The sequence below is a fragment of the Lineus longissimus genome, chromosome 6, assembly GCF_910592395.1.
Source record: "Lineus longissimus chromosome 6, tnLinLong1.2, whole genome shotgun sequence".
NCBI classification, from domain to species: domain Eukaryota; kingdom Metazoa; phylum Nemertea; class Pilidiophora; order Heteronemertea; family Lineidae; genus Lineus; species Lineus longissimus.
Window position 1 is genome coordinate 13,621,859 of NC_088313.1, and position 27,521 is coordinate 13,649,379.

The following is a 27,521-nucleotide window of genomic DNA, read 5'->3' on the forward strand; positions in this document are numbered from 1 at the left end:
TGAAACTATCGTTCGAAATTGTACGGAAAACGGTCGAAATCATACGGAACCCGAATGAAGATGAGAGACGTAGGATTTTTCGCTGTCGGCATCGTGCTTCTCGCACAACCTGCCTTGTCGAAATTTACACTGACAATCATGCACACGTATGATGTCCACACCAGGTTCGAACAGACGGATAAATACGGCGAATCCTGCTCAGCCTCAAAGACGCAGCGGGCGAATGTTTCGGGGGTGTTGGGCGCAGGAAAACCAAGGTGAACGAACTCCGAGCCAAGTATCCAAATTCGTTGCTGCTGGATGGCGGAGACCAGTTTAAAGGGACGCTGTGGTTTCGCATATATAAAGGAAAGGCCGCTTCGTATTTTATGAACACAATTGGATATGACGCGATGGTGTGTATGCTTATTTCGTTGATCAGTGGTATTGCAAAAATATGAATTTATTATTCACAATAAAGAATGACCGAACGCATAAGGACGCGACAACCATCAAAATCGGGAGGTTGAAATCGGGCACATATCACGGATCCTTTTCACATAATACACGCACAGAGATGAACACAAACTCCGAACTCTTTCTACACAATTTAATCCGTATTGGTATACGCAAGGATCCCTATTGTCCTGCCGTCTTAATACTCTAACATATGTCGCTGTATGTCATCCTACATGTAGTATTGATGCCATACACTTACAATAGACCTATTTCGGTAGCAAAGTCTTTTGCAGTGGTTGGCTACTGTTTTGGCAGACATTTCAGCTCCACCCGAGCGGTTCTGGTGACAACAATCAATACTTCCAGTGTGGTATCAATTCATTAATGGAACATTGGCATTATTATTGTAGTATGTTTGTTCTTCCGTTTTTTCAGCTCTTAGATAGTAGAATGAAATGGTCCAGGGACCATGTGCTCACCTCGGGTAATGTAATGCATGTCATTTGCAGTGGATATGGGGAGAGCAGTTTCTGGCTAGTTTCACCAGTTTTGATTCCATTGAATAATATTCTTCTTCTTGGCTCAATGGCACAAAAGAAAATTACCGGTACCATCTAAGTTTTTCATTTTGGTTACAAAGTTGACTGAATTTCAGGGTTACTGAAGAGTGTACATGTCACATGGAAATTGGTTGACATCTGTTCAACAGTTTAGGAGTAATAGGACCTCGTTGGATTTTCAAGATGGCGGCCTGGCGGCCATATTGAGTACATAGATACATAATCACATGAAGTTTGGTTGCAATCCAATCATTAGTTTCGAAGTAATAGGACTTTGTTTATTTTCAAGATGGTCATATTGGTCATTGGATTTGACTGAAAATCAGGGACGTTGTAGAGAGTACATAAATATACAATCACATGAAATTTGGTTTCAATCCGACTTTGTTTAATTTTCAAGATGGCCGTCTGGCGGCCATATTTGAGATCCGAGCGGGACAAATTTTGGGGGTAGAATAGAGGGTCCCTAGATATATGTCCTCACAAGTTTAGAACCTTCTAGCTCAAATAGAAACGAAACGTGCCACCAATCAGGTATTTAGTGAACTTTGACCTCTGTGACCTTGAAAAGTAGGTCAAATCAAAAACCCGGGTGATATGTCATTTAACCTTATTAGATACACCCACCATAAAAAAATTTGTCACTCTACGTACAACCATTAGCTTCAAAAAGGCAAAAAACCAATTTCCTAGATGGCCGCCTGGAGACAAGAAAGTAGGTCATATCGCGAAAAAGAAAAATATGTCTGGGCATATTACCCCAAAGCTACCATCACAAAAAGTTTTAGCCATCTAGCCCTAGCGTTGACGAAACGTGCTCCGCTAACGGACGACGACGACGGACGACGGACGTCACGGTGTCGTATAAGCTCCCAAGAGGTGAGCTAAAAACGGGACACCCTAAACTAAGAGCCAAGAGCCAGGAGCCAAGAGCCAATACTCTATTTAAGAGCCAAGAGTGGATCCGGATGGGGATGCCAGCTCCCCAGAAAAATCGCTTGGGGCCTACCGGCGATTTTACGTTGAAAACAACCTGCTATCGCGTATTGGATATAACATTGACCAGTAGGACCGTGTAGATTGCGCAGTGATAGACAAGTACGTACGCCTATCTGTCCTGCTAAAAAAAGGTGATCGTGGCTCTTGGCTCTTGGCTCTTTGGTAAAGCATCTCCAGAAAAACGCGTTATTCGTTATTTCTAGTACGCGCAAGTCCTGGCGCGAAAGACCTTTCCCGCGACGTGTGCACGCCGTGATCCGAGTTCACGTCACCCCGCTATTAAGACGCAACGACGTTTCCATCAATCGTCGGAAAAGATTGGCATATTAAGGGGCTCCCTTGTCCCTTTCTGACAAAACTAGAGGCGTGAAATTTCCAAAAAAGCTTCCAAAACATCGCTGGGAAGATATTTTTGGTATGGGCAAGTATAGATTAATCTCTGCTTGGTATGGTGAATAACATAGACTATCTTAATTAATGAAAAGTTCCAGAAGTCCACGACAAAAGTTGTAGGCGGTCGGAAGATCGGGATCATTGGCCACACGACAACGGTAACTGTACAGAGATCTAACCCTGATCGGTAGAGTTAATATGGCACAATCGTGGCCCGACCATGTTCGTCCGTGAACTGCAAGAAATAATTGCTTTGATTCTGAGTGTGGCGCAGAGAGGGCATTGTATTTCATCAAGTTTCTTAATGGAAGCCTACAGCGGGCCCTATTGTCACCTCTGTTCATTAGGACGAAGCTGGCCTACTGATCTGTGCCAGATTTTAAACACAAAATGAGAAGGTTCATTTTCTTCATTGGAGTACATGAGATTCCGTCTTTCAGGCAACTTAATTTTAGAAGACGAGGCTGCCTCGATTCAGAAGGAAGTGGACAAAAGGAAGAGTGAAGGCGTCGATAAGATCATAGCGGTGGGCCACGCTGGTTATAATGATGATCTGAAAATTGCGAAGACGTCATCGTGGGTGGACACACGGATATCTTCTTGTACATGGGTAGGTATGAGAAGAAATGCCCCCGGTCCGAACATTTTAATTGTTGGTGTAAGAGGAAAATTATTGAATCAGATATGGGTATTTGCATCGAAAGTTGCATTGTAATCCCCCCCCCCCCCCGCAAACACATAAGTAATTAGGGTGAATGCCTATCAAGGCCACAGATATTAGATTACTGCGATCTTCGCAAGTGTTTACGATCGAATACGAAGTCGTGAAGGCATTTTATCATTTAAAAAAATATTTCCCCGATATCTCCTTCAGCTAATTTGTTTTAAAAATGGTTTTAGAGTGTCGCGTAAATGAATTCATCGTTTTCGCGAAACATGTCCATTGCCTTGGGCAAAATTGCAAAATATGTCCAGAACCTGGCGCACAGAACAAACATCCCCATAAAAGCTCAACACTCTATCACTTCTTCTTTCAAAGAACCCCACCCTCAAACGACAAGCCAGTAGGAGAGTACCCCACTGTGGTCAACAAGAAGGACGGTGGCAAGGTATTGGTGGTCCAAGACTACACTTTCGGCAAATACCTCGGGTTCTTACAAGTTGACTTCGATGATAACGGGATCGTGGAAAGCTGGAGTGGCAACCCGATTCTTCTCGATAATGATACTGCACAAGGTAAGGAGTTGTTATCATTAGGCCTGATCAGCAGTTCGAATACTGGATCTGATTGACCCCAAAACTCTACCCCGTAAAATGGTGCAATGGGAATTCGAAAGTAATGTGGCAACCAACGGACCCACCAGTTCGTCGGCGTCTCTTTCTTGGTCAGGGCAAAAGAATGGCTTGGCGGTCACTTTTGAAGCCGTGGTGCCACCTGTAGCCTATGCTTCACCATGATTGGTTTATACATGACTCGACGTGATTGGTTTGCCTGTCGATTCCACATTCATCTACATAAACATATTGCAGTATCATATTTTGGGCTGTGCAAGTAGTGACGTAAAAAAGGTGAAGTTTTTAATGACTTTGATCCTTTTCTACACTAGATGCAACAATCTTGGAAGAAATGAAAAACTGGATGCCAGTAAAGGTGGCTGGGCGCAGTCACGTATTTTGGACGGAATCCGGGGGCACTGTCGTCTACAAGAGTGCAATCTCGGTAGGTATATGTGCATGTACATGTACATGAACATATGATGTATGAAACCGGGCGATGAACTATTGCATGCTGTTTCGTCCTTCGTGTACCCCCAAGACTGTCAACATCACTCACAGTCAGAAAGCATCAGGTGACTATCAAACGACTTGAAACACTGCGCCTAAGGAAATGACTCCATACGAATCTGATCGATGTGAATTTTGCGCAGGAGAATAGATTCCTGCTCCTGCACTGCAGAACTGCTCCCTATACTAATGGAAGATAGAGAAGAAGACTGGCCCTCGCTAAAAAGCTCTGGAGCACTGTTAGCGGAACCCTCCATGACAGCCGACCTAGAAAACGGGCTAACTGTCTGGCGTGCGTCTCAAACTAACTCCGAGCGCAGAAGAAGAAAAAGAAGAGTCCTCGTGCTGTGCGAGTACCAATACCAGAAAAGGACCCTCTCGAAGTTATGACGCATTTTTTACCCTCCGTAATACATCCCCATGGTTTGTTGTTTTAATACCACTTGGGGTTGTGTGTGACATCTACACACAATGGATCTTCCAGCCGGTTGTTCGCCCCACATACTTGGGTTTGATTCGGTATTCGCGAAGATACTGACAGAGTTTGAAGGGAGCCGCATGTAGTGTTGTCTTTGGAGTTGGAATCAAACGATATGTCACCATAGTCTACACTCCGGAGACAATGGTGTTGGCCTTGTTCTTCACTATGATTTAGAAATCGGGCTGCTTCTATAGAGCAATCCACAGTCATAACCTGAAGGTGCTACTACACAACAAGCTCGTTGAGGTGCAGGGGGCAGATGCCAAAGTTCACAGAGTTTTTTTAAGAAGTGTGTTTTTGTCCCCCCCCCCCCCAAAGCTAGCTAGCAAGAAAGAGAATGCTTACAAAAAATATCTCGAAACCCATTTGTTAGTCGTCCTTGTCCTTCTAAGCGATCCAGCTCTCTTCCAGGTAATTTCATCGCTGATGGCATGGTCCATCAGAACCTTGACCACCCTGATGGTGTTAACTGGACGAAACCCTCCATCGGACTGATGAATTCGGGTGGAATTAGTTCATTTATAAGTAAAGGTAGGAACAAGTGACAAGTTTGGTAAAATGGAATTTTTAAATGACTCCATGTTTTCTTTCTCGCACACCGATAACAAACCATGTGAACCAAATCCTGAACTCCGGGCATTATGTCAAAAATCTAGCTTCCGAGTCATACTGTGTTCCTTGATTTCGAGTCCTTCGATATTTTCCTTGCAGAAATAGTTTTTCCATCGCATACGGTGGTATGTAACTGATGCATACGTTCGGATCAAGCAGGTGCGTCTCATGCATTTAAAACTTCAGCCAATGAAAGCGCGTTTTTTAAGATGCCGTGTTTTCAATGGTGACTGGGTTGCTAGGAAAGATGTAAGAGCCGTTTTGAGATGGCGGAGAAGAGATTTGACGGCCTCGTCCCGCGAAAAACCAACGGTTTATTCCTGGGCCAGTAACATGTGCGAGGGGAGGAGGCTATGACTGACTCTGGTTTTTCAAGGATTCGTGTTCAGTGAAACAACTCCCGCCTGGTGTTGGTTGACGATTGGCCGATCGTGTCCTCTCAGTTTGCTCTTGGCTGTATCACCGCACACACAACCTCTCTTGCAAATTCTTTAGGATTTTATCATACATGTAACTTCATACTGATCAATGCATGTGCTCATTTCTTATTTAAGGCAATGTGACCCTCGCGGATATCTTGAGAGTTTGCCCATTCCGAAACACCGTCGATATATTCGAGCTAAAGGGAAAACACATGAGAGAGGTCCTGGAACATTCTGTTAGTAAATGGGATGCGGTGAAGCAGGCTGGACGATTCTTATAGGTTTCAGGTAACTAAAGATCTGGTTACCCTATTTTCAGAACTTCTTTGGGAATATGAAATGCCTTATTATTCCTTTGGGAATTGATCGCTAAAACCTAAAACCAACCCATCGAAATCACAATGAGTATAGGATTACTTAGTGTACACAAAGGGTTTGGTTGCTTACTGACCGTCACCCAGATTCTTCCATAATTCATTTCATGACGCAATAAACGTCGTTATCATAACCGAACAGATGCAAGTCCAAGGGGTGAGGGGGGGGGGGGGCGGCGAAACATATGCTTCCCCCCTTTTTCATGAAAATATTTGAAATTTACCCTCAGGCTGAAATTTTCGAACACACCAGGAATTTAGATGAAAAATGCAGTGCACGCCCACTCTTTTTCCAGCTCCTGGATGCTCCTGGATCTTCGGAACGCCACTCCAGGAACAGATCTTTATACTCGGCTGTGTGATTCAGCAGCGATTGTAACCATATAACGGCCGGTTCCGTGGCAGCCATCCTGGAATCTGTGTAAAATCTACAATAAAACGTTTACTTATGCAATGACCACAAACAAGTTTTCTTGATGGTCATGATCATGATGATCATGATGATCATGATCATGAAAATAAACACTTGATAAAGTGCTCTTTCCAAGATTGATCAATGTTCAAAAGCGCTTGCTCAAAAAGTCACATCCCCACTAAAAAAGAGTAAAACATTGAAGTGGAATGCTTGGCAGTTCGTATGCTTATCGGCAGAGTGTTCCACATTTCAGGGTTGATTGTGACGTACGATCTCGCCAGACCCATTGGCGCCCGGGTGGTGAGTGTGAAGGCCCGATGCGGAGATTGTGAGATGCCTTCGTTCAGCCCCCTGCAGGACGAGAAGGTTTACCAGCTGGTTGCCCCGACCTTTATCATAGATGGAGGCGACAGCTACGGCATGATTAAACCCAACTTAATTTCAAGACATGTTAACGGTAAGAAGCGCATTGGAATATTGTAATCATGATAAGACTCAAATATGACTATTAAATGATACCTTTGAAGACCAACTCCGTTCGTTCAAAAATTACTAGTAAACTGGAATTCAATAATGCCAAAAATATACAAGGCGAGCGACGCTTATATATGTTTGATAATACACAATTATGTACATGTGCTGTGCAGTATATGAATTTCAACAGTGCCATTGTGGAGACTGATATACAAGCACGGTGAATGCCACTTTTATAAGCGAATTTGCGAGCGAAACAACTGCACACTACGGTAATGTTTATGCCACAAGAAAGTTCTTACTTTCTTCTGAGACACTGAACAAAACATTTTGTCGGAAAAATTCGCAATGTTGTTTTCGCACCGATTAGGAATTTTCTGGATGTGGATGTTACCTGCATACAGGAAAATAGTGCCGATGTCAAAGGGATCTAAGATCCCGGGAGAGATAGCCCGCCCCGGAACAAGTGAAGCGGTGAGAACCAGAGTCTATAAAGTGACACTCCTGTTTTGAGAAAATTTGTCGGTTATGGGTCCTCAACATCTAATTTCCAATGGAAAGTGGAGTGCGGCTGATTTACGGAATTGAATACATCGACGAGTCCCTGTCAGAAAATAGCATTAGTGTCAGAGGTGTTACATGCACTCAACTCATTTTCGCCCGAATTGTCACTCAATAGCTTCTGGTTCCCACCACCTTATATGATTTGACTCTATCTTCTATAGTTTAATATGTATTTGCTTCCAATACTTTCCAGGTGACCTTGACACGGATGTGCTAGAGGAACACGTCAGGAAGATGTCGCCAATAGCAATAGGATTAGAGGAAAGGATACGATTCGTCAATGGATCCACGGGGGGACGACTATTAGGCAATAGAGCGGGAAATAATAATATGAACTATTACTTGATGATATGTGCAATAATTATGACAGTGCTTTTCCGAAGAGACACATACATGTACATGTTATGGAATCAGTAGGATATTTTTTATCAAGTAGCAAGTAATCCCGCGAATCAGCTTTTTGACCACAAAAGTAAGACAATTGGACTGAAACTCCATAATTTTCTTCATTTTAAACACACCTAATTTTCAATTTAAGAAAAATTATATTTAAATGGAAAATACCATTCAACTGGTATGGTGAGACCACGCATTGATCTCAAACTGAACTATTTTCGTTCAACCGCGAGCGGATTGGTTTAATACATGTGCGTGACCTACTAGATGGCGGTTTTCGGTTGTGGTTACAACGAATGAATGTTTTTTACGAAAATAATTTAATTTCCATCAACTTCACAAGTTCACTTGAAACCAAAACATTTTTATTTTTTGAAATATTTTTAGCGGTAGTACTTCACAACAGAGTACCGATTTGCAGACCTATCCAACCTCGAGCTAAGTAGACGGGTTTGCGAAATGAATTTTGTCCATTTTGAAAAAGCCCTTTTCACAGGCAGACCTCCAAATCTGAAGCAATTAAAACTATTTCCAAATGAATTGAATGCTCATTTAAAACATGGGAGGCTTTTTGTTGGAAAACAAAGAATAGACTCCAACCCTTGAAATTAGCATTCACTATGTTTTAAAGGAGTTCTAATCCCCCAGATTAGGCCTTACCCTTGTTGATAAACAAATTCTTGTCCCCAGGTAAACATCGAATTTAATGTACAGTGCTTGACGCAAGGGCCCAAAGCGCCGCTTAGCGGCAAAAAAGCGAAGCTGGCGAAACATTTATAACGGGTCACCGTCACTTATTATTGGACTTATAGCGCATTTTAATACGGGGTTGCAACTATTTTGCTTTATAGTGTCACTAGAAAAGAAAGGCATGCGACCTAACGCCGATCTATTTGTATAAAGTGATAATTGGAAGGTATATAGTAGGAAATATCAATAAAATAATCATTCCATGTCGTCTTTTGAGGGCATTTTTGATTGTAAAAAATATATGTGTACGTCACTGCAATGATAATTTTATCACAGCAGTCTCGCGCAAGTAGAAGTTCTTTACCTATTAGTTCTTCACTATTAGTCTCAATGTCTGGCGCAAAGCCAGACGTTTTCCATTACGATTTCACTACGATGTTTGACAAGAAGGAGCAGCAAGGATACCCCTTGAAGGAGCAGTGCGCGAGATATGCTAATGAGCAGACTTCCCTCGCTTGAGTTTCGGAAGAATGTTCCATATCGCGCTAAGCTGACCACTGCTGACCATGACAGGCGTGCATTGGACTGGTACAGGTTGGAACTGAACATTGAATATGCTGGTCAGTGGTGACGCTTTCTGATGAGAAGTTGGTCGTGACTGATGCAGTATTATGGGCAGTTATTACCGCAAATGAAGACAAACCAATGCAAAGACACTTGTGTAGCATATCAAGGGCACGTAGATTGATACTCCTTTATGTGCCACATCAAAGACATCTGGAATGCATGTTTTGTTTTTGTTTGATACAGCATAGATAAAACTAGACCGCAACCTCTCTGGGATAGACAGTTGTTTTCATGAGCCATACACAGCACAGATAAGACATGACCGCAATACCTCTCTGGACCATACACCACGTCAAAGATAACGATGCGAAGTCAACAGGCGGCGCCACTGTAGATTGCTGGCGGCCGGATGCTGTTAGATCAATAAAGTTTATCTCTATCCATGGTTATGATATACTAGTATGATTGATGATGTTGAAAAGAAAGGGGATCTCAAAATACGACAGTCTACTACGAATAGATGCAATAGTGACATAACAACACATGTGCATTTTCCCGCTAGTCGTTTATATCAACAAAAACCTGAAGTTGTCGATGTCGTTTTTACTTTTCCCAAGACGGTGGCGCCGTCTGTTGACTTCGCATCGTTATCTTTGACGTGGTGTATGGTCCAGAGAGGTATTGCGGTCATGTCTTATCTGTGCTGCGTATGGCTCATGAAAACAACTGTCTATTCCAGAGAGGTTGCGGTCTAGTTTTATCTATGCTGTATCAAACAAAAACAAAACATGCATTCCAGATGTCTTTGATGTGGCACACATAGGAGTATCAATCTACGTGTCCTTGATATGCTACACAAGTGTCTTTGCTTTGGTTTGTCTTTATTTGCGGTAATAACCGCCCATACAGTATCCTTGGACTTGTCCACATCATCGTTCAATCATTGCTCTCTGAGCTGCCTTGATTCTGTACTTACTCAAATACTGAGACCAAATGCCTGTTGACTGTGCTTTAAGAGAGACTGGCGCCATGCATAGTCTCTCTTAAAGCACAGTCAACAGACACCAACCCCCTCAGACTCAGAAACCACAAACGCCCAACCCTTCCTGCTACCTTAATACTTCTGGATATGGACTCAATGTCTCACATGCCCTTGATACTATTATAGGCCTTGGTCAATTCCAACCAGGCCTTGTGTCCAGGCAGGAAGTGAAATTAAACCATATGCAATGAACATGTTGTTACACTTTTACCTGAAGACGAGGCTTTGTTTGTAAACAACTGGGGGATTGCTTTAGATTTCAAGTTCTAGCAAAACGAAAATGCAGTTATATAAACACAATGCCGCTGTGCAATTAATAGGCGTACGAAGTTGCTGGACTTTGGTATCTTTAGTATTTCTATATCTGTTTACACAATGCTAAAGTTTATATTTAGTACATGCACGTCTTTTCCAAATTGGTAATTTTCAAATTCAATCACAAATTTCAATGGCGTAAGTCTTCAATGGATCAATAATTTTTTTGTACAGTTCAATAAAACGTGCACCTCAATTGATATGGAAGTCTGCAGGAAAATAATCGCTTTTCCCTAGGTACCTTCTTATGGGCTCTGTTCTGGATTAACTGTTTGTTGGTACATGCACCATGGGCGAAGCTGGCAGTGCATACTTGAATGAACTGCCACAGTTATGCGAAGGCCTGTTCAACTATTATTTACATAGAGCTATGGAATCTGATGTTTTTGAATCAGAATTGATGTATCTAACATGTGTCAGATTAGGATTTGATTTATCACATATTTCCTATGCGTAGTAGGCGTGTACGGTAAGTTTCGATGCTCTGATTGAGAAAACCGTCTGCCATTTTGCATCCTTTTTGAACCTGCTCACAAGATTGAACATAAAATTCTTTAAAATCATTGGAATTCATTAAACTCCAGTATTGTTTTGATAAAAGAACAAGGCCACCAAAGCGGGAAACTATGCAATAAACTATGTACACACAATGTACACACAAAGTACACAAATTTTATTCGTGTACAGAACCTATGGCGTCCAGTCTCCACTGCAAGTCAGTGCATGGTCGCTTATTCTCAGTCTTGTCAACGATTCCCATGTCGGCAATTACAACCACTTGGCGTCGCGCCACTCCAAAAATGTGAAGGTCTCTATTAAATTAAAGTGTACAAGTGTGAAAGTAAGCTTTCTTGTTATTTGCACAACGTCACGGGATTGCCTCATACAGATCTGACTTAAGTCTGTAGTGAACCCTGACCGAATTTCGAACGAGCAATATAATGCCGTTCCCGAGCCTCAGTCCGGTATCAAAGCAATTGATACATTATCAAGTCATACGCGGGTTTTTGAATGGAAAACTATCTCATGCCCTATAGCCACCATGTTCATCAGGCTGTATCGAGCTTACTTATCTGTGCCAGACATTTAAGACAGAAATGTGAAGGTATACGTACACTTTCTCGGACGGTAAAAGCCGTTCGAAATCTTTAAAGGATCAATTGCTTTGTTCTGTAGTCTTATGAAGCTCTTTGGATGGATGCTTGCACAGGGTGTTAGTACTGATCCCCCGAGTAGATATTGATAATTTCTAATCCTAATACCTAATTCACCTGATCACCGTGGCGTGAGAAATCCTACTGATCGATAAGAGAATCAAAATACCTACTTTGTCAGTTCTATTCGTAATCGGTTGAGATCAGTCGGTCTTATTGACCAAGCTGCTGAAACGACCTAGGAAACTCCAGGAAACGTTCGAAATTGTACGGAAAACGGTTGATATCATACGGAACCCGAATGAAAATGAGAGACATAGGATTTTTCGCCGTCGGCATCGTGCTTCTCGCACAACCTGCCTTGTCGAAATTTACACTGACCATCATGCACACGAACGATGTCCACGCTAGGTTCGAACAGACGGATAAATACGGCGGATCCTGCTCAGCCTCCAAAGACGCAGCAGGCGAATGTTTCGGGGGTGTTGCGCGCAGGAAAACCAAGGTGAACGAACTCCGAGTCAAGTATCCAAATTCGTTGCTGCTGGATGGCGGAGACCAGTTTCAGGGGACGCTGTGGTTTACCATATTTAGAGGAAAGGCCGTGTCGTACTTTACGAACGCAATTGGATATGACGCGATGGTGAGTATACATAGGCTTATTTCGTTGATTATTGGGTTTGTTAATGGTACACGTATTTGCAAAAATATGATTTTTTTCACAATAAAGGATAACCGAAGGTATAAGGACGCGACAACCCTCGATTGAAATAGAGGGGTTGAAATCAGAGACTCATCACGGATCATTTGCACGTTATACGCATAGAAATGTACACAAAATTTGTACTCTTTCTACAGAATTTTAAGAGGCTTAAGGATCCTTGATAAGTCTTTAGAGTAACCAGCCTAAATACTCTAACATATGTCGCTGTTTTCATCCTCCCTTAATATGACATCCAGTAAATTTTTGGGAGTAGTATAAGCTGATATCATGCTCCGATATTTACTGATAAGAGTGCTATACATGAATCCTTAGAGTAACGAGCCAAATATCTGTCAGGAATAAAATCTTGGTGTGAAGCAGCAAAATGTTTTGGGGCGATTGGTGATCGTTTCGGTATTGACTATGGCATGGAATTTGGCGTCATGTGTACTCCTTGCTGTATTCCTCGTTTGTCCTCAGTATTTTTCTCGACACATGTCACAATGAATGACGGTGTTAGGTTACGGACTATTTTTGTCGTTTTGAGTGGGCATTGTCAATTATCTAATCTCTTACAAAGCCCGACAATGTCATCCTACATGTAGTATTGATGCCATACACGTACAATAGACCTATTGTAGTGGCATGGTCTTTTGCAATGGTTGGCTACATGTAAAGATGTATTTCCAATGGGAAAAGTATTGTGTTTAACCAACCTGGTTACTCTGAGCAAAAACACAGATACAATTACAGAGAAAGGAACTTTATACATTATTTTAAACATACCGTATCAGTATGCGCATATATCGCACACTGTACGCAATTGTACATATACAAGTACATGTACATGTATTCACATTACGCAGTTGAAAAAAACTTGGACGAAAATAATGCAGACGTACATGAAATTAATTGAAGCCATTGAAACCGATGTTCAATAATTAATATGTAGAGAAGGTACTGGTTTTAGAGAAATGTGTAACCTAATTTTTATATTGTTTTTTACTTATTTTTCTAATTGTATTGTTATTTAAACTTTTTCACACCTCAACAGAAGGGCTTATCTGGGAGGGGACATTGTGGTGTGTTCAAGCGTAAAAATTATGAAATTTCTCAAAAACTAGACTTTTTTCCCAATTTGTTCCACATACATGTATCTTTCTAAAACCTTTATCTACATTTTTGTGAATTTGGTACAAATTCGGCCAGTAGTTTTCTCGTTCTGGAGACACGCAATGCGTTATACCTTAGCACAGCCATTGGCCTTTACTACCGAAAGTGGTCTGATATAGATATATGCTAGTAAATTAGTATTATTCGAAAATACCTGGATTTAGAACGAATCGCACCGGGTAGTGTAAATGCACTATGCGTAAACGATGCCTCATTTTGAATAACCTCGATTAGCGAAAATAAATATCGCAAAAAATATTGTTTGAAGGAGTGGTCGGCGTTTTACTGCCGTATGTTTGTTCTTCTTCTGGTGTATCAGTAAACTATTTTTCTGAACGTGGTTGATGCTCAGAAATTCTATCGTAGGACATTTCAAACTAATACACCAGCGTTTGAAGAGATCATGATAACGAAGGGGAAAACATTTAGGCATTTGGGGAAGCTATCGATCATTATTAGTGAGGGCGGATGGTACTTGTACAGTCATGTAATTGCCATGATCATTTCGATCAACATGTCTATGTTACGCTCGCGCGCATCTTGTTGTTGCAGAAATCGCAGAATAAGACTTATTCCCTCCAAATAATTACCATCATTTGTCCATGTTTAAAGGAGTGCGTTTACTTCAATGCCATCTCTTACTCTGCCCAAGCAATGGATCGGACTCGTTTTAATACATGTCTGGCCTCACATCGTTTGTAGAGAGGTTTCGTGGCTAAAAAGAGGTTATAATTTCAAGAAGAAAACATATGTGGTAATACTGAAATCTTTTACTGAGCAGCTTAGAGACACCCTTAAAGCAGATGCATGCCATCATTTTTATCGCATCATCGACCCTGTTACCAAGGAATGTTAATTTGCTAAACGCTTCGATTCCGCTTCATTGGCGAGAAAGTTCGTTAAACTTCATGTTCATGAATAAAAACATTTCTAGCAACGATAGATTGCTTTTGTAATTAAGTTTCGCCACTTGGTTGGTATCAAGGAATTCTTCTTTGGCGGGTTACCTAGAGATACGTTGGGGGCTTGTGAATACATCCCAGGAATCTTACCAGCAAAAGTACAACTTTCTTTACTTATTGACTCACCGGTACGGTGAATTTATAACATGGCGCAGTGTCAGTACGTCGCTTTGCGCCATCCGAGAGCAATTCACTACAGTGGTCCGTTGAATTAACGCTAAGGTTTTGAACTTGAAACATGGTTTACCTGGTCGACCCCCAAGATCAAATGACCTCCGACACTGAATTTGGTGTGATTCTTGACTTGGCGACCATTGGGCCAAAACTGAAAACCTAAAAAGTGGGATATCTCGCGTATTGGTGATTTGGTATTTATGTATGTGGGTTTTTGAGTTGTTTTCAAGGTTAAACAATGTAGAGGTCAAATTGGCCGTCAGAGTGTCATTACCATGGCATGTTTTTAACCACTTTGGCTATAGGTTAAAATTTTTGAATGCGTGACCCCTCAGCCCGTCAACGAATTTCGGTGCAATGTGATTCTTGACTTGGCCACTAGAGGGCCAAAACTGAAAACACGGAATGTGCCATAAATCCTGAACGAATGACCATATCCTCTCCAAATTCGTTCATGTATCACAGGTATTTCTGAATCGAATACATGACTTTAATGCCGACGTTTTAATTTTTTTTACATTTTTGAAGGACAGATGTCAAATGGCGTATATCGGCGGTTAATGTACACACTATGGCACACTTTTCATCGCAACGGCTATTAACTATGAGCGCTAATGCTGACGTTCGTGTACAAAACTATAGGAAACATTGGAATCGTCCACGTAATTATCCCTCAGCAGTTGTCTGAATTCGTGTAAAAGTTTAAAGTACAGACTGAGGAAGACACGATTAAAAATTATTATTATTATTATTATTAAAAACATTTTTATAGCGCTTAACGTTGTTAAAACTTCTAAGCGCTTTACAATTTATAATAAAACATAACATTAATACATGATAGAATAAAAGTCATTACTAAAAAAAAAAAAAAAAACGTGCAAAGGATTCAAAAGAATTTCTTAAAAATATGAGTTTTTAGTGCAGTTTTAAAACGACCCAGGGTACTCTGGCCACGAACACTATTTGGAAGCTCAATTAAAAATTGGGATGTCTAGAACTAACCCTCATGTGACGTCACGAAATTATTTTTAGATTAGAAAGATAATTAGAAGGATGTGTTTCTTACAAATGTTGTAGGCTTGACCCTCTTTCATATAAATAGTCTGTGATTCTTTTTGTACTGTATAGTTATAAGCGAGAATAAGCCAAGAAAATTAATGCAAGAGATCATCTTTTATAAAGTACAGTGCAAGTTATAAGAATTAAAGAGGAATTGCCATAGTTGAACTATTGATTGAGATTTATGATTTCTTAAAGGGTTAACCACAGGTACCACCATTTTTACTAGAATTTTAAATCATTTTTCTGAGTGAAATAACCTTTACTTTTATAAGAGTGCATAATCTCCTAACTTACGTACAACTTCTGAACATAGCGTTACTAACATCACCAAGAACTCGAAAAGTATGGGAGCCTTTACTATGACTTTTCAAATCATGCTGTATGGGCGCAGCTGAATGTCACCGACACTTGACAAGATTGACCATCTGAATCACAATATCACTGTGAGATATCGCATATAGCACACAAACACTATTGTGACCGCGACATTATTACATTTTCAAAGCACCAGATAAGTTATTCTAGCCCCAAAGTCGAGTAATTGAATATGTCAACAGGTCTGCTAAAAATAGCCATAATCTAATGTTCCGTTTATCTCCTTATAAGATCATGTCATCGCACATCTCTCTGCCAAAGTTCAACCGGGAAGGAAGCACAGTGGCCATCGGCCATTTTATTTGATATCTCTGAGTGAAATCAATATCTTTCTGTCATAAGGTAGATCAAGCTACACGTATGTCGCGCACCGAAAATGATGGAGCGCCTAAAATGTTGGTTTTGAGGGTCCAAAAACATCGGTCCCTGCGCCTAGAAAAACGGTCATTTTTCGTAGACTGCCTCGTTGATTGAGCTCGCCATGGAACGAGTTAGTTATTTGAGGCCTTTTACACGTGTGTAGACAGCGAATAAGAATATTTCCGGATTTAGAGAACTGATGCCGAATTGTCGGTATTGGTTGTCTCACCAAAGCCGCGTGGGTGGAGGAAAATTGTTGGCCAAACCTCGGCCAAAGTTTGGCCAACATTTTAGCTCCACCCAAGCGGTTTGGTGAGACAATCAATACCGACAGTGAGGTATAAATTTCTGTTCTAAAACATCTCAAATGAAATGCCAAATAAAGTGGTTGTAATGCTTTTTGACTGCTTCCATACTTTTCACCCACCCAAGCGGTTGTGGTTGCCTAACCATAACCGCTGAATTCAAAACGAGGTTTGGTTGGCGCATAGTGCATTTACACTGTCAACTGTGCGGTTCATTATAAATCTAGATGTTTTAGAATTGATGATAATCAGTCCGAAGAACCGTCGCTAACATCACGAGCGGGAAAATAACGTTAGCAAAGGTTCTTCCGTCCTTTTGAACCGCTCTCTCTTGAGATCGCGCCCTTTCTGACAACACTGAGGCGGGAAATTCCAAAAAAGCTACCAAAACATCGTTGGGAGGATGTTTTTGGTATGGGCGAGTATAAACTCATCTATGCTTGGTATGGTGAATATCATAGACTATCTTAATTTCTCCATTCTAGGCACTGGGCAACCACGAGTTTGACTTGGGCGTTGACGCCCTTGTGCCATTCTTACAGAACGTCTCATTCTCCGTCCTGAGCAGCAACATCAACACGAGTAGGGAACCATCAATTACTGGAAAGTTCCAGAAGTCCACGACAAAAGTTGTAGCGGGTCAGAAGATCGGGATCATTGGCTACACGACAACGGACACTGTAGAGATATCTAAATCTGGTAGGTAGAGTTTATAGAGCACAATCGTGCCCCGACCGTGTTCGTCCGTGAACTGCAAGAAATAATTGCTTTGATACTGAGTGTGTTGCAGGAAGGGCATTGTATTTCATCAAAAAGACGTGCACGAGTTTCTTAATGGAAGCCTACAGCGGGCCCTATTGTCACCTATGTTCATCAGGTCGAATCTAGCCAGATCTGCGCCAGATTTTAAACAGGAATTGAGAAGGTTCATTTTTTTTACCGCCCGAGAAAATGTAATAAGTAGGCAGAATCGCTTGTCGGGTGAAATTTCCTTTAGGTGATGGTCCAATTCTGCCGTGGTTTTAGTAGTCTTTTTTTCTTCCTTTTACAAATGGTTTTACTTATTGAACATTCAGCCATGCCGCTCTGCCGAAAATTAACATGATATTCTGCCTAAGACAAAACTTGAAGTATCAAATTGACTCCGGTTGTCTACAACCGATTCGCATCGCCCGACACACGCGTACGGCCCGCCAGCCTCATTCATCACGACTACACAATACGCCAGCTTCGTACATGGCAAACTATATGTGACTATTCGAATCCGAAGATCAGATTTGCTAATAAGCCGTCTGTATTGCCTTGTCAGGGAACGCCCAATATGTCCTCTTTGAAATAGGGCCATCCCATCCTGTGACCCTCCGGCTGTGTCTTGTTCATGCTAATTATCAGGATGACGCTGAGAGCGGGTATAATATCTCTCGAGCTGTTCGTGACACATCATTACAGCCCTTCCCGCTCAGAATATCATTTAACTTAAGGACGGTTCTCTTGTTCTACTGATCCTCTCGCTGTCTCAGTTCCGACGTAACCGTATGTTCATTTGTTTTGTGTCTTTTTTCGTAAGTTTGCGTCGTTCACCAGGCTTTGCAATGTACAGGGAGCATGCAGTCATTTCGTAACAGGTCCTGCGTGCTGGGTTTGCCAACATTTGTATTGGATTCTCTGCCAGTGGTGACATCTGGCGTAGTTTTCGAAACACTAACTGCATTCTCGCCGGCCTACGGAATGGTTTGTAATTGACCCTCCTCTCCTTTTAAAAGCCTGCATCAGCAAACTGCTTCCTCAATAGTCTGTTCAGAGTCTATCAATAAAATCATTAAATTATTGAAAGACTCTGGTCTGTTAGTTTCTGTCACTCTACGATTACTTTTTGGAGTACATGAGATTCCCTCTTTCAGGCAACTTAATTTTTGAAGACGAGGCTGCCTCGATTCAGAAGGAAGTGGACAAATTGAAGAGTGAAGGTGTCGATAAGATCATAGCGTTGGGCCACGCTGGTTATGATGTTGATCTGAAGATTGCGAAGACGGTCAAAGGTCTTGACGTCATCGTGGGTGGACACTCGAATACCTTCTTGTACACCGGTAGGTATGAGAAGAAATGCGCCCCGGTCCGAACTTTTTAATTGTTGGTGTGAAATTTTAATCATTGGTATGGGTATTTGCATCGAAAGTTGATGTCCCCCCCGCACACATTCACCCAATCAGGATCCATGGCTATCAAATAGATTAGATTACTGCATGCGATCTTGCAATGTAGCCCTCCTCCAGAACCGTTTCACATCGACTTGAACTTTTTTACATCTGCTTTGGTCAGCTCGTCAATGTGCTGACGATATGAGAATATAATTCTGATACCGTCAGCACAAACGTTGAAGACACGGCATGGCTACGACAACGGACAGATACTAAACAAATAAATGGTCCTCACTCTGCGTCGTCTTTGAAATACTTCATACATCATTGGTTTGAGCTGCAACATTTGATAGTTCTTTCACTGATACCAAAGTACGCTTCGCAAGTGTTTATGATAAAATACGAAGTCGTGAAGGCATTTTATCATTTAAAAAAATATTTCCCGATTTCTCCTTCAGCTAAGTATTTTTTTAAATGGTTTGAGAGTGTCGCGTAAATGAATCCATCGTTTTTGCGAAACATGTCCATTGCTTTATGCAAAACTGCAAAATATGCCCAGTACCTGGCGCACAGAACAAACATCCCCATAAAAGCTCAACACTCCATCCCGTCTTCTTTCAAGGAACCTCACCCTCAAACGACAAGCCAGTAGGAGACTACCCCACTGTGGTCAACCAGGAGGACGGTGCCAAGGTATTGGTAGTCCAAGACTACGCTTTCGGCAAATACCTCGGATTCTTACAAGTTGTCTTCGATGATAGCGGCATAGTGGAAAGCTGGAGTGGCAACCCGATTCTTCTCGATAATGATACTGCACAAGGTAAGGAGTTGTTATCATTAGGCCTGATCAGCAGTTCGAATACTGGATCTGATCGATCCCAAAACTCTACTCCGTTAAATGGTGCAATGGGAAATCTAAAGCAATATGTCGCGACCAACGGACCCACTGGGCCGTCGGCGTCTCTTTCTTGGTCAGGGCGAACGAATGGCTTGGCGGCCATATTTGAAGCTGTGGTGCCTATGCTTCGCCATGATTGGTTTATACATGACTCGACGTGATTGGTTTGCCTGCCGATTAAACATTTATCTACATAAACACATTGCAGTATCATCTACATGTATATTGGCCCGTACAAATACATGTAATGACGTGAACAAGGGTAAAGAAGGCCTATATTTCTAATGACGAAGATCTTTTTCTACTTCAGATGCAACAATATTGGAAGAATTGAAAAACTGGACACCAGCCCTGACCGCAGCACGCACAAAGGTGATTGGACGAACTCACGTATTCTTGGATGGAATCCGGGAGCACTGTCGTCTAAGAGAGTGCAATCTCGGTAGGTATATGTGCATGTCCATGAACATGTATAATACATGTATTATGTGTGAAACCGGGACATACTAAATATTGCAAACTTGACTGTTTCGCCCTTCGTGTAACCTCAAGACTGACAACAACACCCAGCCAGACAGAAAGCATCAGGTGACGATATACCGACTTGGAATACGGAAATGACTTCATACACGAATCTGATCGATGTGAATGTTGCGCAATAGAATAGATTCCTGCTCATATACTGTAGAACTGCTCCCTTATGAAAAATAGAGAACAAGGCTAGCCCTGGCAACAAAGCTCTGCGGCACAGCAGCGGAACCCTCAATGACAGCCGACATCGTTACCGAGAACTGTGACTATCTGGCGTGCGTCTAAAACATTCCGAACGCAGAAGAAGAAAAGAAGAGCCCTTCGTGCTATGCAGTGCGACTACCAGTGCCAGAAAAAGATCCTCTCGAAGTTATGACGTATTATTCACCCTCCATCTCACCTCGCCATGGTTTGTTGTTACCATTTGGGGTTGTGTCCAACCATCCATACACAAAAGGATCTTCCTGCCGGGAGTTCGGTCCAAATGTACTTGGGTTCGACTCGGTATTCGTGAAGAACGTGACAGAGTTTGAGGGGTGCCGCATGTAAAAGTGTTGTCGTTAGAGAAGTTGCAATCTAACGATATATCCCCATAGTCTACACTCCGGAGGTAATGGTGTTTTCCTTGTATCTCAATGATTAAGAAATCGGGCTGCTTCTATTGAGCCAACAAGACGAGGAGCGGAGGTCCATTGACCGAGATTTGGGCCGAAATATTTCAAGAAGTGTGTTTTTACCCCCCCCCCCCCCTCTAGACCAACACGCTAGCTAATGTACGCCCTGCAAGAAAGAGAATGCTTATAAAAAACCTCTCGGGAATCTACATGTATTTGGTAATCGTCGTTGCTCTGATTTCCAAAGCGTTCTTGCTCTCTTCCAGGTAATTTCATCGCTGATGGCATGGTCCATCAGAACCTTGACCACCCTGATGGTGTTTATTGGACGAGAGCATCCATCGGACTGATGAATTCGGGTGGAATTAGGACAGCTATTAGTAAAGGTAGGAACAAGTGACAGTTTTGTTGAAATGGAATTTTGAAATAACAAACCTTGTGAATCAAAATCCTGAACTCTGGGCATTATGTCCAATATTCAGCTTCCGAGTCATACTGTGTTCCTTAATTTCGAGTCCTTCGATGTTTTCGTTGCAAAAATAGCTCTTCCAACGCATGCGGTGGGATATGTAACTGATGTATACATTCGGATCAAGCAGGTGCGTCTCCTGCATTTGAAATTTCAGCCAATGACAGCGCTTTTAAGATGCGGTGATCGTTTTCAATAGTGACTGAGTTGCTGAAGATGTAAGAGCTGTTTTGAGTTGGCGGAGTAAAAATTTGTCCGCCCCGTCCCGCAAAGATCCAACGGTTTATTCCAGGGCCAGGAACGTGTGCGAGGGGAGAAAGTTACGACTGACTCTGGTTTTCGAGGATGCGTGTTCAGTGAAACAACTTCCGCCTGGTGTTGGTTTACGATTCGCCGATCGTGTCCACTCAGCTTGCTCTTGACTGAATCACCATACACACAACTTCTCCCGCAAATTCTTTAGGATTTTATCATAACTTCGTACTGATCAATGCATATGCTCATTTCCAATTTAAGGCAGTGTGACCCTCGAGGATGTGCTGACGGTTTCCCCATTCCGAAACACCATCGATGTATTCGAGCTGAAGGGAAAACACATAAGAGAGGTCCTGGAACATTCTGTTAGTAAATGGGATGCGGTGAAGCAGGCTGGACGATTTTTACAGGTTTCAGGTAACTAATGATCTGGTTACTTGGGCATACATGTTTGTTGTTCATACGAAAATTGCCACCAGCTCGACCGTGACTTCTCTGATCAGGATCATGGACAAATCACGTACATGCAGATACAGTCAAAAACATTTGTATAGGCCATGTACTTCAAAGCATTATGCTTTTGATACAATGAACAGAGCACCATGCAGTACGCAGTGTAACCATAGGCTCCCTGAATTCGCAAGCCATGCCCTAAACCACCTTGTAACACTGTCTAATGAAACCATTTTAGAGATCATTTCTATGTGCGATGCTACATGTGGTGACGCATAGTGGCAAGGACTAGTATCTTCCTGGCCACCCAATTCCGAAACCCAATGCATCAGTGCTGAAATTTTGTGCTGACAAAGCAAATTTAACAGGCTCTCCAAGGGGTTCCTCTATCCCTTTTTCAGAATTTCTTTATAGGATTAGGCCTACTTAGTGAACAAAAGAGTGTTGGTAGCACACCTACAGACCGTTGTGCAAGGGATAGTAGTCCTAGGGCTGATAGTCCGTGTAACAATAGCCCGCATTGCTAAATGTTTTGGTTAGGGTTAGCGGTACAATAGATCATGCTGCTTAATTGGTCAAATACAATGCTACAGGACTATGACTCCAGGGGGACTATATCCGCTGTCACACCGTCACCCAAGTTCTTCCATAATTCGTTTCATGACACAATAAACGTCGTTATCATAACTGAACAGGTGTAGATCCGGGGGGGGGGGGCAACATACGCTAGCCCCCTTTTTCATGAATATCTTTCAAATTTAACATGAAATTTTGGAACACACCTGGAATTTTAATGAGAAGTGCAGTGCACGCCCCCTCGTTTTCCGATTCGAGGATGCGCTTGGATCCGCCCCAGCCGAACTTCGGAACGCCACTCCTGGAACAGATTTTAATACTCGTCTGTGTGATTCGGCAGCGATTAAAACCATACATCGGACATATCCCTGGCAGCCAACTTGGAATATGTGTACAATTCTATGTAACTTTTACTCATGCAATGATCACGAACTACCTTTCTTGATGATGATAATAATGATAATAATGATAAGAAGAAGAAAGGCTGAAGATATTTGGTAAGCCGCTCGCCGAACTAGCATCATTTTTGTCCTGTTTGGAGAGCTGCTTGCCGAACGCCCGAAAATTGACGAATGTTCAAAGCGCTTGCTCAAAAAGTCACACCCCCAGTAAAAAATAGTCAAACATTGAAGTGTCGTTTAAAGAGGAATGTATTGAGTAAGGTCTTGAAACTGTCGATATTCTTGGCAGTTCGTATGCTTATCGGCAGAGTTCCATATTTCAGGGTTGATTGTGACTTACGATCTCGCCAGACCCATTGGCGCCCGGGTGGTGAGTGTGAAGGCCCGATGCGGAGATTGTGAGATGCCTTCGTTCAGCCCCCTGGAGGACGAGAAGGTTTACCAGCTGGTTGCCCCGACATTTATCATAGAGGGAGGCGATGGCTACGGCATGATTAAACCCAACTTGATTTCAAGACATATCAACGGTAAGAACCGCATTAGAATATTGTAATCATGATGAGACACAAATATGACTAAACAATACTTGACCAGACAAGCAAGGACAACTCCGCTCGTGTATAAAATTCAATTTGAAAATGCTTTAATACGTACTCAATATAAATTTCAGCATTGCCGATGTGAAGACAAATATGCAAATACTATGAATATCAAGTTTTCGCCTGCATAGTTACTGCACTATGGCATGATGTGTGACTGCATTTCTGTTTTCCTAGACCAGCCAGTAATCACGAACGGCGTACCCCTTTATGAAGAGCTACTCCGTTCATTCAAAAATAAAACTAAAATTCTTAGTATACAATTACTTTCTTTTGAGACAAACTGAACGAAAAATCGGTTAGTCCCTAAATTGCCTGGCATTTTTATTTTGCGGGAAAAATTCACAATTTTTGTCTTGCTATCGATTAGGAAATTTCTGGATATAGATGTTGACTCCATACAGGAAAATGACGCCGATGTCAAAGGGATCTAAGATCCTGGGAGAGATAGTCCGGGACTAAAACTAGAGTCTGTAATGTGACATTCCAGTTTTGAGAAGAAATGGCTCGGTTGTGGGTCCTCAACTTCTGATTCTTCATGGAAAGTGGAGTGCGGCCGACTCTAAGTGAACGGATGAAGCAACATCGACGAGCCCCTGTCAGAAAATAGTATTAGTGTCAGAGGTGTTACATGCACTCAACTCATTTTCGCCCGAATTGTCACTCAATAGCTTCTGGTTCCCACTACCTTATATGATTTTACTCTATCTTCTTTAGTTTAATATGTATTTGCTTCCAATACTTTCCAGGTGACCTTGACACGGATGTGCTAGAGGAACACGTCAGGAAGATGTCGCCAATAGCAATAGGATTAGAGGAAAGGATACAATTCGTCAATGGATCCACTGGGGGAGGACCATGTGTCAATATAGCGAGAAATACTATCATGAACTATTACTTGATGATAAGTGCAATAATTATGACAGTGCTTCTCCGAAGAGACACATACACATTATGGAATCAGTAGGATATTTTTTATCAAGTAGCAAGTAACCCGCACTATGGTCATCATGATTATCGTCGTCATTATCGTCGTCATCATCATCATAGCCATCGTTAAAACATCATCATGGCTCTTTAATCATTGACACTGCTCACTTCTACCGTCCAAATAGGCTGATCATAAACCGCGAGATGCGGAATGCGAAATCGCGAGATGCCAACCTCGGTGAGAGTACCATGCGCCACATGATGTATCGCAAATATGGAACCTGAAAAGGCGAGCATTCATGAGACCGAGGCTGTAGTAGGAAGTCATCCTTGTTTTGATTGGCCATTGAATAAGACTCCGCTGTGCGATGTGTGGAATTTAACCTAATTTACATACATTGTATACAAATATATATATTTGTTGGAAGTGACTATTTGGCAAGCCCGGCTCGCCAAACAGCGCCTTTTTTCTGCCCTAGATGGAGAGCCGAACTCATGCATATTAATGCATCCAGGAGCTCATTATCATTCGTGGCAACACGGTCAGCAACACTGGAGTTACAGTGAAACGCCTTTAGAAATGCACACTAATGCATTTAACATGCTTATCAGTTAAATCACGTTTATGACTTATTTTGTAAATCCATACAGTCATGTGCATGTACATGCTTCTTCATGGATTATTGACCAAAATCCGAGTTTAGTAACAGAAATTGAATCGAGAGCGGGAAGTCGGCCATTGTTAAATATGCGCATATAAATTCGAATATGACGTCACTGCTCTCTGATTGGCCAACATGTTGTAACCTCTTCGGCTCGCCAATGAGGGTAGTATTTTTGCCCTGTTTGGCAAGCCCGGCTTGCGGAACAGGGTGGCTTTTTAGTGCTGTTTGGCAAGCGGCTCTCCAAACAGGACAAAAAAAGATGCCTGTTCGGCGAGCGGCTTGCCAAATAGACCTGGCCATATTTGTTTATTCCTCCTTAGATATGAAGACAAAATTTACAATGAATAGCATAAACGCTTAGAAATGAAAGTTAAATGAAATGACATTATGTACAAAGTGTTACATTTACTAGTAAGGGTCGTATACTATGTAGCTAGTTAGTATACCATCCAGCATTCTGCATCAATTTTCAGCATATGAATGTTATCGCTGTAGTCAAGATGATCAACTTGTTTCCCAAGAAGGGTTCCTGAAAGTTCGGAATCGTCCATGTTCCAGAGTGCGGCGTTGACAGAAGCGGAACATTCATTTTCCAGTCGTTGCCTCTCGATTTCCGCTGAAATCGGGACAAACGCAGAAGAATGTACATGTGGATCTGTATACGTTTTATGGCATCTGGGACACTGTGTCGGCTCGGACAGAATTGTAAGCGTGTTGAGTCTTGCGATGAAGGCAAAGTTTTTCTTAATCAAAGGATATTCTAAAGCGGCTAGCCAGATGAGCGAGGGATAGTCCAATGATTTTTCGATTTCGAGAGTTCTGTTATGACCGTTATTCGCTCTACATTTTTCGGCAAATAAAAAGTTCTCGTGATTGATAATGGTTATTTTCGTGAGTGATTTGAGCGTATGCCCCTGCGGCAGTAGAGGTAAAGAAAATGTTTCACTGCTCATAAAGCTTTCAAGAATATGGCGGAGACCATATTTGTCTAATGCAACGCAGAGTTGGGGAATAAAACCTCTATGTTCGTTGTTTCTCCTTTGACAGAATGCTTTATGGCGGAACTCGAACACTTGTAGTGGCAGTGAATGCTCGGGCATTATGGAAAGTTGTTTGAAATACAGGATGCACTTTTCATCTAATAAACCTCTCAAACTACATTGTCCTATCATCGCTTGTGAAATCACTGTTCGCGTGTTCCTGCTGAAGCCCTGCATTTGTTTTAAACAGAATCGATTGGCGCATTCGAGAATGAGGAAGTCCGATTCAGACATTTGGGACCAGAGTTCACATCCATATAGGGCTCTGGGTAAACAAATGAGGCCATAGAGCTTTACGCTGCAGATCGGATTGAACGAATTGGGTTGGATTCCCGGTACTAAGATTGACATTAGTGAGCCTTTCCGCTTTTGAGCAGCCGATATTGCAATGTTGGTTGATTTTGGATATTTGTTCAGTGTTATCCCGAGGTGTACAGTAGATGTGGTTTCAGCAATGGGCATAGGCCCTAGCCACCATGTTCGAAGTTCCTTCAATCTTTTCCAATGTTGCGCAGATTCGCCAAATACAATTATTGCACATTTGTCGTAGTTGAAGTCACCTCAATTTGAGCGAATATCGGAAACTGCACAGGAGCATGCGTTCCAATCCATATTTTGTTAGCGAAAGTACGGCTAGGTCATCCGCGTGGCACGGAGACCCACAGTTGATTTCACCGAGGCGAGCACCTACACCAAGGTTGTATGGATTGTCTAGCAGTTCGTTGATGTACAGTAGGAAAAGCCATGTTGAAAGTACGCCACCTTGCCTTACACCCTGTCGAACGTTAAACCAATCAGATCGCACATTGTTTTCGACTACACAGCTTTGTATATCCGTGTAGCACGCTTTGATCAGGCTCCATAGAAGACCTTGTATACCGAACGTATGCAGTTTATATAGCAGGCCACCATGCCAAACAGTGTCAAATGCTTTGGCGGTATCTAAGAAACAGGCATAAACTTTCGAGTGTCTCTCTAGCATGTGGGCAACAGTCTCTTGCAAAACGAAGGCTGTGGAAACACAGCTTCTTCCTACCTGCTAGGCACTTTGCTGTTTATTTGGACAGTTCATGTCAGTTTAAGCTACCCACGCATTTATTCGCGAAAGTATCACGCGTTCGAGAGCTTGTATACTGACGGCAGCAAGGTGATTGGGC

The 27,521-nt window shown here is 42.1% G+C and overlaps 1 protein-coding gene and 1 pseudogene across 1 annotated transcript; both read left to right on the forward strand.

The window, feature by feature from the left end:
* The first annotated feature begins 49 nt into the window (after nt 1–49).
* On the forward strand, nt 50–8,007 carry LOC135489993 (snake venom 5'-nucleotidase-like; annotated as a pseudogene).
* A 3,595-nt stretch (nt 8,008–11,602) lies between these two features.
* Nucleotides 11,603–26,221, forward strand: LOC135489481 (snake venom 5'-nucleotidase-like). Its single transcript, XM_064774861.1, has 9 exons — nt 11,603–12,324; nt 17,281–17,494; nt 18,697–18,882; nt 19,556–19,753; nt 20,142–20,273; nt 21,243–21,362; nt 21,962–22,117; nt 23,454–23,657; nt 24,479–26,221. The coding sequence occupies exons 1-9, from the start codon at nt 11,983–11,985 to the stop codon at nt 24,694–24,696; spliced, it is 1,770 nt and encodes a 589-aa protein (XP_064630931.1). The 5' UTR covers nt 11,603–11,982; the 3' UTR covers nt 24,697–26,221.
* The last annotated feature ends 1,300 nt before the right edge of the window (nt 26,222–27,521 follow it).

What these genes read in the sequence shown, in the direction of transcription:
- LOC135489481 (XM_064774861.1), top strand. Translation starts at nt 11,983, where the DNA reads ATGAAAATGAGAGACATAGGATTTTTCGCCGTCGGCATCGTGCTTCTC. An exon ending in TGTAGAGATATCTAAATCTG is followed by an intron (nt 17,495 to 18,696) that starts GTAGGTAGAGTT and finishes TCCCTCTTTCAG; the next exon opens with GCAACTTAATTTTTGAAGAC. An exon ending in ACGATTTTTACAGGTTTCAG is followed by an intron (nt 22,118 to 23,453) that starts GTAACTAATGAT and finishes TCCATATTTCAG; the next exon opens with GGTTGATTGTGACTTACGAT.